General features: G+C 45.7%; 1 protein-coding gene across 1 annotated transcript in view; it reads right to left on the bottom strand.

The window, feature by feature from the left end:
• The window catches only part of LOC147120251 (uncharacterized), a 368,220-nt gene that overhangs the window by 135,554 nt on the left and 219,336 nt on the right, over nucleotides 1-13,330 (bottom strand). The window contains exon 9 of the mRNA XM_085985896.1: nucleotides 1,617-1,661. Coding sequence (XP_085842022.1) covers nucleotides 1,617-1,661 — 45 coding nt within the window. The remainder of the gene's footprint in view (nucleotides 1-1,616; nucleotides 1,662-13,330) is intronic.

The following is a 13,330-nucleotide window of genomic DNA, read 5'->3' as shown; positions in this document are numbered from 1 at the left end:
TTGTTCTAAATTCTAAACAATTAAATAATAAAAGCAACTAACTTAAGAATGATTTAGTGAAACAGTGAGAAGAATAGTCAAAAATTAGAACTTCTTGTACATTGGTCCATTTGGCTATTTACTCTTAGTAAGAAAATATATTTTGGCCAAGAAATTCCTCAGAGCTGCTCCCGCTCTGCTGACAATACTTCACTGGAAGTGCATGTGTAAACGGGGTTTTTGCCGCACTTCTGGTGACGTAACATCAGCAGAGCGGGAGCAGCTCCAAGGAATTTCCTGGCCATGACGACTTGCTATCTCTTTTTCTCAGGATGATGTCTTGCCACAGCACATTCTAACACCCACCCCCACACCCCAGCATCCAAACCCTTCCCAGCCCCCCCTCTCCAATCGCAATGGGACACCGCATCAATCATCCTTATTAATCACACACTTGTTCCTAATCTTTGGTAAAGCGACGTCCAGAAACACATTAAAAGTAGAATTTCAAAGTTGGCAGATGATGCCAACAATGGTCGGGGGAATAGAATAAAATGTATCTTCAAATATATGGCAGTTGTGCTATAAATCTTGTAAAATGCAATATATTGCTAAGAAAAATAGCAAATGCGATTACAATATTAAGAGCATACTGCTAAATAAGATGAGTAAAGAAAAAGATGCAGGTGTATTAGTTCACCCAACATCAGGAACGTTACCACAATATAAAGCAGCAGTTGCAAAGGCAATTAAAATGGTGAAGTATATAAACAGTCACATAACAAGTCCTGAAAATTACTGCAACACTCCAAAAAGCATTAGTGAGACTATGTGGGTGAATTTCCACAGGGGTTATCCTAATCGTCCATTCCAACTTTGGCGTTTAAGCTGTTTTCCCAGTTCTTCTGGAAAAGGTACAGCAGAAGAACAAGATAACACCTGCAGAAATTCACCCCCTTCACCTTCCTCACTCTGAAAATGCTGAAACTGTGGGAAGAGATACAAAATGACAGGGAAAAAAAAGTTCCAGTGTTTATATCAGTGAGCTATGAAGAGACTCTAAAGAATTTAGGACTGTTCACATTGAAGAAAAAAGAACCAGAAATGATGGGAGACATGATACAAGTAAAGGAAATCAACACAATAGATATTGGCAGACATTTTGTGCAAAAGCAGAATAAACAAACAAGGGAAAATGAACTAAAGAAGGTACACATAACTTTGAACTTAAAGTTGTTGCTTTATAGAAAAGACGATTACTTTGTATAGGGAATGCTGACCCAATTACACAATTTAAAAATGAATTTGTGATTCAGTGGTCAGTACAGGTATATTAGATTGGGCAAGAGAAAAGATGAAAGATGTTTAGATTGTCTTCAGGAAAGAATTTCAGTGAGGCAAGTTGGATCAACTGACCTTTTTACATCTTTTTTATATGTTGCAGAGTAAAATGAAATGATCAGTTTAAATACATATCAGAATATATTACTCTCTCTTATTTCAGCATTATCCAATATTTTCAAACAGATCTATTTTAACTTCAGTTCACATTAATGAATTTGTGACAACTGAAGCAAAAAACGTGGTCCCTTCCATCACCAATTGGAATACTGATATAATGAATCAAAAGTGCTTACTGCTTGTCCCATGACTCCTGGAGGTCCTCTCGGTCCTACTTCACCCTAGAGAATAAAACAACAACAATAAATAGCAAAGAAACAAATAGTATTGATTCTGTTTTGAGATTTATCACGCATGTTATGGTTTTTGTAGCATTCTTCATTTGGGTTTGTTTCTCTGTCAGTCTTCTGAAGTTAAAAGAGCAGTAAACTGAGCAATGGACTCCTCACCAGCTGGAATTTAATAGAATAGTAGAGAAATGATCATGGCTACCTCAGAAAGTGAGTTATTTCAGTCATTTTTATCCATTCTGTATTTATTTGATGGCATATTGGTGGTAAGCCACCAAATTAATTGATCCATCTTAATGAACTCATAAGGTAATAATGGGGGAGGTTTATATTTTGCTCTTTGTTATTGTGATATTGGATTCATCTGATCAATCCAATTTCCAAGGTAATCCACTGGCTATAGCTCCAAAGCCACCATTTCCATGTCAACTTCAAGAGGCATGCACATGTTTGACAGACTTGAGAGGATTATGCCCGAGATACCTGTTCCATTGGTGGCTCGCAAAGAATGTCCCCAACAATCTACTGGGTACAGCAACAAGTTGTTTCCAGTGCAGCATTTAGATTCAGAAATGTGAGTGTGGAGGGAATTTTCTGAATCTGAACTTCAGAAAATGTAAATACTCATGTGTAACTACGTTTAACTATGATACTTTGTAATGACTAACCTGGGAAATTACAATAAAAGGTAAGAGTTAGTTTTGATTGTCATTCAAGTTCAGTTACCGGTTACACGGTTTCCAAATCCTGAGATTTGAAATATGTGGGAGTTCATTTCTGTGTACTATGTGAATAGTGTAACCAACCCTCGAGGTTTTGGACACTGTGGCTTGAATTTTCCAACAGGGACACATCTCTGATGGGACCGGACATCTACCTGCCCTGGAAATGCCTCCGTGACCCGAAGCCAGGTATTCTGGCCATGGGCTCATTTGAATGTCGTGTTAGGCCCTCCACCCTCCAGTCGGGAGTCAGATCAGACTGGAGTCAGAGACTTGCTACAGCAGGCCCCCCAAATCTGCCAAAAAAGGACAAAGAGACAGCCACCGAGTTTCCTGCAAAATAATATTAAAAATTCTTTCTGCTGTTGATAGAGGTTGTGCGTGGTTACACTCAGAGTAGAAGCATAGGCCCATCTTTGCTGGAACCTCTTTCACTGACCTCACAATGCTAAAGATCCGGGCCGAATAGGCTGTCCCAACCATCAGTGTTCAATTGGAGCAAACAGTGGGAAATACAGGGAATATGTCCCTCATTTAATTTAATTTGCATGGGCTTGCCCACCAAGAAATGGGGGTGGGGCAGGAATGTGCTTTGCCACATTCCCAAGAAAGTTTCTGCCCGCACCCACCCCAGATCCCGCCCAAACATTGGCAAGGGCTGGGTGGAAAATTTAACCTGTTGCATTCTGGACATTAACATCTAACTTTGGACCAGTTTGCTAGATTTTTCACTCTGCATTAATGCAATAGTCCATCTTTGTTGGGGGAGCAGAAAACAACAGTAGCAGGGCCTATTCTTCCCTGCAGAACTGTGTGATTTGATCACAAGGGAGCAGTGAATGCAACTGTGAAACGGTCAGTTAATCCATCCCTTCCTCTTGACTGAAGGTATAGCGGTGGGTGGCAGCAGTTGCGATTCAATAGGGGAATAATAGATGAATTATAACTAAAAATACCAATCTATCTTCCATATGATAGTCTGATCTTTCTATGTTTACATTATAAAGAGCTACAATAGCTTTTCACTCACACCACTCCATAAGCTTACCATAGTGATAGAGACTATCCATTAATAATGCAGATAACATGCTCCAATGGCAACTTCAAGCTTCAGTTACAAAAGGGCAGAGAGCTAATTAAAATATGAACTGGGAGCCTCTTAATTAGCTAGCGAACTCCTATTCCAGTAATAAAACTGTAGGGTTGTTCTGTATAACTTCTAGTCATATGGTTCAGCATGGACTGTTGTTTTACATTTATTTCAGTCAACACTTTTGTTTGGCCTTTTTTCTATTCATGGTTAAACATTTTGGGGGAGAAATTGGCTAATCCCTGAAAACAGGTGTGGGGATTGTGGTACACGATTAACTCGCGCCCATTTATTGTGTTGCAGGCAACACAGTAAATTCATGCTGCCTGCTGCTTTACATAATTGCTGCGTGCAGCCAGCGCTACTCACGCTGTTCATTGGCTGCACGCATCAGCAGGGGGCCCAATATCGCGAGTGGATGGCGCTACTTAATGGCAGCCTGCACCTCTTAAAGGGGAGGCACATTGTGGCTGCAAGAAGTGGTGAGAGTCCTTTGTGAACTGAATCTGTGCTGTGATATTTTGAGGAATGGCTGAACATGCAGAGAGTGTTCACCAAGGTTTTCAGACACTGCACTGGAGGTCTTGGTGGAAGAGGCGGAAAGAGGCAGAGACAACCTGTATCCACACCGGGGGCAGGAGGCCCTCCAGACAGAGGCTGTAAGGAAAAAGTAGCGGTGGAGGTCAATGCCAGGAGTGTTGTGCCAAGAACATGGATGCAGTGCAGGAAGAAGTTTAATGATCTTTCACTGGCCTTGGCAACTTGTGTGTTCATCTTCAAATGGCATATCCTACCAACTGCACCAGTAGCCTCATTCACTGTTCAATTCACTACATCCATTTACCACCAATCTCTATCAATCAGTACTCAACCCTAAAATTCATAAGTTTTACACCACCCTCACACACTTAACACTGTTGCAAGCCTCGGACCCACAACTCACAGCTCACACACGCTGGGAGCTACACTCCCCTCACCACAACCCAACCCTTGTCCCTTTTTCATTTCAGGTACCCAAGAAATAGAGCCCTCCCAGTCAGTGGAGGAATTGGAAGAAGACAGTGAAGATGAAGAGACACCGTCACCCGATCTTACAGTCACAGCCACCAGCTGAGATACTGACAATGTGTATTTTAGACGCTAAAAGAGAGGAGGGATCTGCACGTGTTAAGACATTGGGCACAAGTGTGCAGGAGCCAGAGCAAAGGGAAAGGATAGCACAGATGTCAGATCACCAAGGGTGAGGTCGTACACTAGTTCTGCTGTAGCAGACTCAGATGAGGACTTCAATGGGCCAGGTTACAGTAGAAGGCTGACGGATGTACATAACCAAATGATTGATGCACTGGAAAGTTACCAGAAAGCCTTTGCTCAATGTCAAGGAGCATGGAGGGGTCCAGCACCAACTTGGCACAGGACTCTGTGCAGACCTTGGAGCCCATCCTTTCCAGCATGGAATGGGTGGTCACCTCCATCAGCACACGTGCGGAACCCACCATGATGCAACTTGTCATGACCAATGTCTCAGCTTCCATTGCAGCATAAACAGCTTCCATCAAAGGTCTGAGTGCTGCAGTGGAAGATCAGACTGCTACCATCATGGCACTGGATACCACATTCATTGGGGCTTCCAGGGTGTGGTGTATGTAACCTGTTCCACCTTAAGAGAACTTAAGCCTGTTCCACCTTAAGAGATGTACTACTTTCTCTGGCTGCTGTATACGTAATACCGGTGGTGACCACCGGTATATAAGTACTGTGTAGTGATATTGTATTTAGTATAGTCCTGACCTCCAACTAGTAAAGACCTGTTGAACTTTATTCTTGTAGTCTGTGTCAGTAATTAATCTTAATACAACTGGAACACACAGACTTAACAGTGGCGACGAGTCCGATTCTTACCCTGTGGCAGTTTATATCCACGGCAGCTTCGTCCACAGAACGGGCGTCGAAGAGAGGCATCCACCCTCATCACCCTGCTGGAAGACACGTCGCGCGGCAGGCATCGAGAACCCGGAGTGCAGAAGACATCCTGAACTCGAAGCCTCCATCAGCGGCAGTCAGCTATCTTCTTTCTACCTCGGTGGTGGGTAAGCCGGTCAGCGACGCGAGCAGAAAGTCGGCCGCGTTGGCTGTACAGACGGGGGGAGGAAGACGGAGGAATAAGGGCGGTGAGATCGATCGCGGCTGGTGATAAGGGCCGGGCCGCTTTCGGGCCAAAAAGGCGCAGCGTCTGGGGCAACTGAAGGCGCGAGAGCCGCGGTGAAGGCGAATGCAGCCGGTGCTAATAACCGGGCTGCAAGAAGGGCTGCGAGGCGCGACATCGGGGAAGCGCGAATGCCCGAGGGAGCCGCGGTGAAGCGGAGATAGCGTCGGGGGAGCTACTAACCGCTGGGAAAGGGGAGCAGCAGCGGCACGCCAAACGCCATTGCAGCCAGTGGGTGAAGACTGCCAAGCGCGGGAAAACCGCCATTTTATAGGCGGAGGACGAAGACAAGAGCGGGAAGCCGCCATCTTGGGATAAAATAAATTGCAACGATGCCTAAACATGGGAACATTAATACCTTTGATAGCGACATCGAAGATTGGGCCATGTATGTAGAACACATACAAAATTATTGTAAAGCAAATAAAATCCCAGATGCAGAGAAAGCACTAACTTTATTAAACTTAATGGGTGCGAAGACATACGAGCAATTGAAACACCTTTTATCACCAGATGAACCGGCGGATAAGACGTTCGAGGAAATTGTTACTGTCCTGAAAAATCATCAAAACCCCACGCCGCTGATGCTAGCAGAACGATTTAAATTTTACAGCAGAAGGCAGCTGAAGGATGAAAGCAATGCTGAATATTTAATGAAATTGCGTAAGCTAGCAAAGTACTGTCAGTTTGGAACGGGACTAACAGACGCGCTAAGAGATAAATTTGTGTGGATTATTAAAAGAAGATATGCAAAAGCGACTGATCGAGGAGAATGAGCTGACGCTTGAGAAAGCGGTCACTATGGCAGCAGCACATGAAGCCGCAGCGAGAGGCACGGCAGTAATGCAGCTACGGTCACCGGAACTCAGTACAAATAAATTGGGTTTGAGTACTGTAAAATGTTATCGTTGTGGAAAGACAACACACGATCAGAACCAGTGTTGGTTTAAAAACCAAGAATGCAGAACGTGTGGCAGGCTTGGCCACATAGCTAAAGTATGCCGGTCAGGAAAGAAGACCAGCAACAAAAAGTCACCGCAAGGAAAATACATAAAGGTGCACAAGGTGACAAAGACCAGTTCGAACGAACAGAAGTCAGATTCAGATGCTAGCAGTAATGAACTGGGTAGCTTAAGAGTACACAACGTTGGTAAGGATGCAGATCTCCAGACAATTTGGGTCACTCTTCAGATAGCAGGAGTCCAAGTAAAGATGGAATTGGACACTGGATCGGCATTGACGGTCATGAATAAGAAAGATTACAAAAGGTTATTCCAACATATTCCCCTACGGGATACGGAGATTATATTGAAAACATACACGGGGCAAAGAGTGTACCCCATCGGAAAGATAGAGGTAAAAGTGGTCCACAAGGGCGAAGAAAGCCAAGTAATGGACTTATATGTGCTACCTGAAGGAGGTCCACCACTACTGGGACGGGAGTGGATTAGGAAAATGAATATGGATTGGCACTCCTTAAAATCACTAACGGTAGATTCCGGGGAAACAGATGTCAAACCTAAACGAATGTCCAAAATATTGGATGATGCTAAAGAGGTGTTCCAGCAAGGACTGGGAACACTGAAAGGAATTACGGCAAACATCAAGATTGATGAACATGCACAACCAAAATTTTTCAAAGCCAGACCGGTACCCTATGCAATACGGCCTACTGTAGAAGCGGAACTGGAAGCGCTAGAACGTTCAGGTGTACTGTCTAAGGTAGATTGGAGTGAGTGGGCTATGCCCATTGTTCCCGTTATGAAACGTCCTTCGAGCAACAAGCCAGGAGAACCAGGGAAGGTTTGCATCTGTGGAGATTTCAAGATCACCGTTAATCCGGTGCTTCACACGGTGCAGTATCCGCTTCCGCGGATTGAGGATATTTTTGCTTCGTTGTCTGGCGGGAAACACTTCACCAAGATAGACCTGGCGCAGGCGTACTTGCAGATGGAGGTTGAAGAAGAGTCACGCCAGTACCTCACGATCAACACGCATAGAGGTTTGTACCGGTATAATAGGCTGGTTTTTGGAGTGGCATCGGCTCTGGCAATTTGGCAGAGGGCCATGGAGCAGGTATTACAGGGAATTCCAGGCACACAATGTTACCTGGACGATATTCTGATTACAGGTGATGGTGATGAAGAACACCTCGCAAACTTGGAACTGGTGCTCAACAGACTGAAAGAGTATGGACTTAGAGTTAATCGGCAGAAATGTGAGTTCTTTCAGAAGCGGATCTCGTACTGTGGTCATGTCATTGACCGGGAGGGGCTTCATAAGTCTCCTGACAAGATAGAGGCAGTTGTAAAGGCTCCCACTCCGGATAATGTCTCTCAGTTGAGGTCGTTTCTGGGATTGATTAACTATTACCATAAGTTTCTACCGAATCTATCCACGGTACTGCACCCGCTGAACGCTCTTTTACAGAAGGGGGTACCATGGGAATGGAGCGAAAACTGTAAGAAGGCATTTCGCAAAAGCAAAGAATTGATCACCTCAGAGGAAGTGTTGGCTCACTTCAACCCGACACTGCCTATTCGGTTGGCTTGTGATGCTTCTCCATATGGTATTGGGGCAGTACTCTCACACAAGTTGCCAAATGGCACGGAAAGGCCAGTCGCGTTTGCATCCAGATCATTGACCTCCGCTGAGCGCAACTATGCGCAGATCGATAGGGAGGCTCTCAGCCTTGTATGGGGAGTGAAGAAGTTTAATCATTACCTGCAGGGCCAAAAATTCACACTTCTGACAGACCATCAGCCGTTGGTATCCATTTTTAACCCTAAGAAGGGTGTTTCGGTGATGACAGCACAGCGACTCCAGAGATGGTCCCTTTTCCTAGGGGCACATCAATATCAAATAGAATTCAAAGGTACAAAGCAGCATGGCAATGCTGATGGGCTGTCGCGCCTGCCACTACCTGAAGCAGAAGAGACGATGAAAGTTGACCCTGTTGAGTTATTTCATTCGACCATCATCGAGTGTTTACCAGTCACCAATGCAAGTATTGAAAGAGAAACCAGGAACGACCCGACACTGTCCCGAGTTTACGAGGTGACAGTGAAAGGATGGCCAACACATGGTGATCCTCTGTTACCGGCATTCTCGGCAAGGCGAGACCAGCTGTCCGTCTGCCATGGTACTTTGATGTACGGGACAAGAGTGATTATTCCTCCCAAGTTACGGGAAAGAGTTCTAAAGGAACTGCATGAAGGTCATCTGGGGGGAGTTAAGATGAAAAGTCTTGCTAGGGCTTATGTATGGTGGCCGGGCATTGACCAACAGATAGAGGAGTTGACAAAAAGCTGCGCTAGGTGCCAAAAAGTGCAAAATGCACCTCCGATCGCACCGCTACACCCATGGGAATGGCCTTCAGCCCCATGGCAACGCGTACATATTGAATTTGCTGGTCCATTCATGGACTCCATGTTCCTAATTGCGGTGGACGCACATTCCAAATGGCCAGAAGTGATCAAGATGAATACCACTACTTCAGAAAAGACAATTGCGGTGTTAAGAACAATATTCGCAAGGAACGGATTGCCAGAACAGATATGTTCGGACAACGGACCACAGTTCATGTCGGAAGAATTCCAAAAATTCTTAAAGAAGAATGGGGTGAAACATTATACCTCTGCCCCATATCATCCGGCGACAAACGGGTTGGCCAAGAGATTTGTCCAAACATTCAAAAAGGCAATAAAGGCCATGAACGATGATCAGATTCCGTTACAACACAAGGTGGACAATTTCCTAATGGCATATCGAAACGCCGCTCATGCAGTGACTAACCAAAGTCCTGCCATGATGTTTTATAACAGGAGGTTGCGGTCCAGGTTGGACTTGTTAAAACCAAATGTGCGGAGGGAAGTGGAAAACAAACAGTTCCGGCATATTAATAACAAGTCCACTCGAAGTTTCGACGTAGGACAACCAGTGTTGGCAAGGGGCTATGGAAACGAAAAATGGCAGTCCGGAACAATTCGGGCCAGACAAGGACCTCTGATGTACACAGTAGATATTGGTAACAATGTGATAAGGCGTCATGCGGCTCAACTGCCATTAGGAAATTGTCCACCTTGTGTCTGTGTGGAGTTTGCACATTCTCCCCGTGTTTGCGTGGGTTTCCTCCGGGTGCTCCTGTTTCCTCCCACAGTCCAAAGATGTGCGGGTTAGGTTGATTAGCTATGATAAATTGACCCTTAGTGTTAGTGGGATTAAATACGTGGGGTTACGGGGATAGGGTGGGATTTGTGTCGGTGTAGGGGTTACGGGGATCTGGTGGGATATGTGTCGGTGCAGGCTCGATGGGCCGAAATGGCCTCTATCTGCACTGTGGGGTTTCTGTGATTTCTGTGAACTGGTAGAATCAAGAGCAAGGGTCGAACCCATGGTTGCGACAGAGACAACTGTGGAAGATGTTAATGAACCTGAAGCATCTACCTCGGCAGGGACTGTACCTGATGATGACGTCCAATACATAGGAAACCAACCAGAAGAGTCACCTCAGCAACAAGAATCAGAGACCACTGAAAGGCGTTATCCAAACCGAATCAGAAGGCCTCCTGAGAGACTGAACCTTTGAACTGTTTATACCTGAAGTTATATATGTATATATGTTATGATAAATGGGGATATGACTGTTAAGCTAAAAAGGGAGGATTGTGGTGTATGTAACCTGTTCCACCTTAAGAGAACTTAAGCCTGTTCCACCTTAAGAGATGTACTACTTTCTCTGGCTGCTGTATACGTAATACCGGTGGTGACCACCGGTATATAAGTACTGTGTAGTGATATTGTATTTAGTATAGTCCTGACCTCCAACTAGTAAAGACCTGTTGAACTTTATTCTTGTAGTCTGTGTCAGTAATTAATCTTAATACAACTGGAACACACAGACTTAACACAGGGCATCACAGCAGTCCATCAATCTGTCCTCCAACAGAGCAGTCGGATTGCTGAGGCACCACCGCGGGAGAGTCGCAGTGGCTCCATGGAGCACAAACCTGCTTTTCTCTCAGTGTAACAGCATTCATGCTCCTACCCCTGCCACTCCACCAGTGCCCTTGCTATTGCCTGTCAGGCAGCCAGCCCAGACTGCTGCAGCCCAGGCCGAGATGGTGCAGTCTGAACCCGCGCCTTCTAGGCCCAGAGCTGCTCGAGGTCATCCTCCAAGGCCATCTGCAGTCTTCTCAATTGAAACGCAGCAGCCTTCCACCACCCATGTTCAGCCATTGGGGTAACACTGCATAGGAGCACTAGGAGAGTCAAAGGCACTCGGAAGACAGGCACGAAGGGAATGCACAGGGGTGATTCGTTTATTTTTGTGTGCATCATATCATGATTAAATTTGGATTGGAATGTGCATTTTTGGGTGGTTTTTTTGTGCTGGAAAGAGGATGATGTAATAGTCAGTGATAGAGAAAAAGTAAGCAGTGTGGGACTGTTGGTAAATGGAGAGGTGAGGTTGAGGTTACTGGTATCGCTCATTAGTTATTTCATCACGTAGAGCTTGGGCAGAAAGGGACTGTGTATGTTGTAGCCTCCCTTCCTCTTCCTGTTCCTCCACATCCTATTGCACTTACTCCTCCTCCTCCTCCTCATGCTCCTGTTCCTCAGCCTGATCGGAGGTGACAAGGGCTGTTCCCTCATAATGTCCAAGGTTGTGCAGTATGCAGCAGACCACCACAAATCTTGATACCCATTCAGCTGAGTGCTGCAGGGCTCCTCCAGAGTGCGGAAGAGTTGCTTGAAAATGCCAGTGGTGTGCTCTATAATGTTCCTTGTGGCAGCATAGCTCTCATTGTAGGCCTGCTGTACATGTGTGAGTGGGTTCTGAACCAGATTCATGAGCCATGTCATGAGTAGATAACCCTTGTTGCCCGGTAGTCAGCCTTTGACTTGCCGTGTAGTGTCAAACATCAATGGCGCAGAGGACTGCAGCAGAATGAAGGAATCGTGACTGCTGCCAGGATAACGGGCATTCACCTGTATGATGCACTGCCTGTGGTCACACACCAGCTGCATATTGAGGGAATGGAATCCCTTTCGGTTCATGAAAATGGCCGAGTTCACGTGAGGTACACACAAGGCAATGTGCATGCAGTCAATGGCGCCCTGCACCATGGGGAAGGCTGAAAACCATGCAAAGCTTTGTGCTCACTCCTCCTTGTCTCTGGCAAGAGGGAATGAAATGAAACTGTTTCTCTGTGTATAGAGAGCTTCAGTGACCTCCATTATGCAGCAGTGTACTGTAAACTGTGAGATGTTGTTTATATCTCCAGAAGCAGCCTGGAAGGAGTCAGTTGCATTAAAGAGCCATGGTCACATTGACAGCCACAGGCCATGCGGTCCTTGGCCTGTGACTGCAGCAGTTGTCAGATTTCAGCCACTGCCTTTTTTTGTGATGCGAATACGTCTCAAGCATTGGTCGTTGCTGAAGGTAAGGTACGAAATTTGCCCCCTAAAGACCGTCAGCGGAAATGGCCTTCTGTTGAGGGCCCTTCTCCCCCTCCTTCTCCTCCCTCTTCTAGCAGCTTGTCCTGCTCTGTGTGGCCTCTCTTCATTCTCCCAGTCATGCTCAATTCCAAGCGGAAGGCCTATCAGGCCACCCATGTCTGGAAGCAACTGGTTTAGGCACAATTTTTTAAATCAACAAAAAATACTTCAGCACCAGCCAGACCACTCCCTGTAGACTACTAAAACTTTAGGAAAGTATAGGCATGTAAGTCTAGGGTTCTCAAAATTCCCACACTCCCTGAAATTATGGATCAAGGGACCCTGTTTGGACAAGTTATTAAAAACAGGGTACCCAAAATGGCTTCTGCAGCCTCACGACCAAACCGACAGGATTTTAAAACGGGGCTCTGCAGACAGGCAGGCCCGGAGACGAAACTTAAAATGCAGGAACCTGTGAAAAAGGACTCCCTGGAGCCAGCCAGACAAAGTAAACACAGAATACGCATTCATTCGACTTGAAATAGATCAAGCTAGAATGGGCCTAGAATCAAGGCCATTAGGTTTCTGCATATTTCATCGGTAACAGCTCACAGTAGCCATCAAGTCAGGATGGGAACAATTAAGTCGTATCCATGACAAACAACCAGGACATCGGGGCCATTAGACCCGGAGACAACCACTCCAAAAGTCGTTAAAGTAAATGGTTGTAATCATTTAAACAAGCCCGCCAAAAGTAAGACAAAGGGACTGACCTGATTTGGCGCACAGATAAGGAGTTGAAGAATGGGTATAATTGTAGGTCCATCAGTGGTAATCGCGCTTTGCTTAGCTCTCTGATCTATTGCTTGTGGCCTCGGCCTGCTGCCGCTCATACTCATGCCCTGGCCTCGTGGCGGGCTCTCTCCTCACTCCCCGCGCCGCTCAACAACCAAGGACGCCCATTACACCGGGGCCAAACGCAGGAGGAGAACGAGACCCGAGTTCAAAACCACACAGGCCACAAACGGGCAGACGAGATGAGACGAAGAAGAAGGTAAACCAATAAAAGCAGAGAAGGGCAGCAAAAGACACATTGGGAAAAACCAAACGCCTAGTTATAAGCTGGCGTTTGGTGAATAAGTTGGCATTGCATGCATGAACAGTGCGAATAAGCAGGCATTCAAAGAGTGGGTGGCAGCAC

Source organism: Somniosus microcephalus, chromosome 4, assembly GCF_052327205.1.
Source record: "Somniosus microcephalus isolate GS21.2 chromosome 4, FLI_Smic_1.0, whole genome shotgun sequence".
NCBI lineage: Eukaryota > Metazoa > Chordata > Chondrichthyes > Squaliformes > Somniosidae > Somniosus > Somniosus microcephalus.
This window is presented reverse-complemented; position numbering and strand designations above follow the sequence as displayed.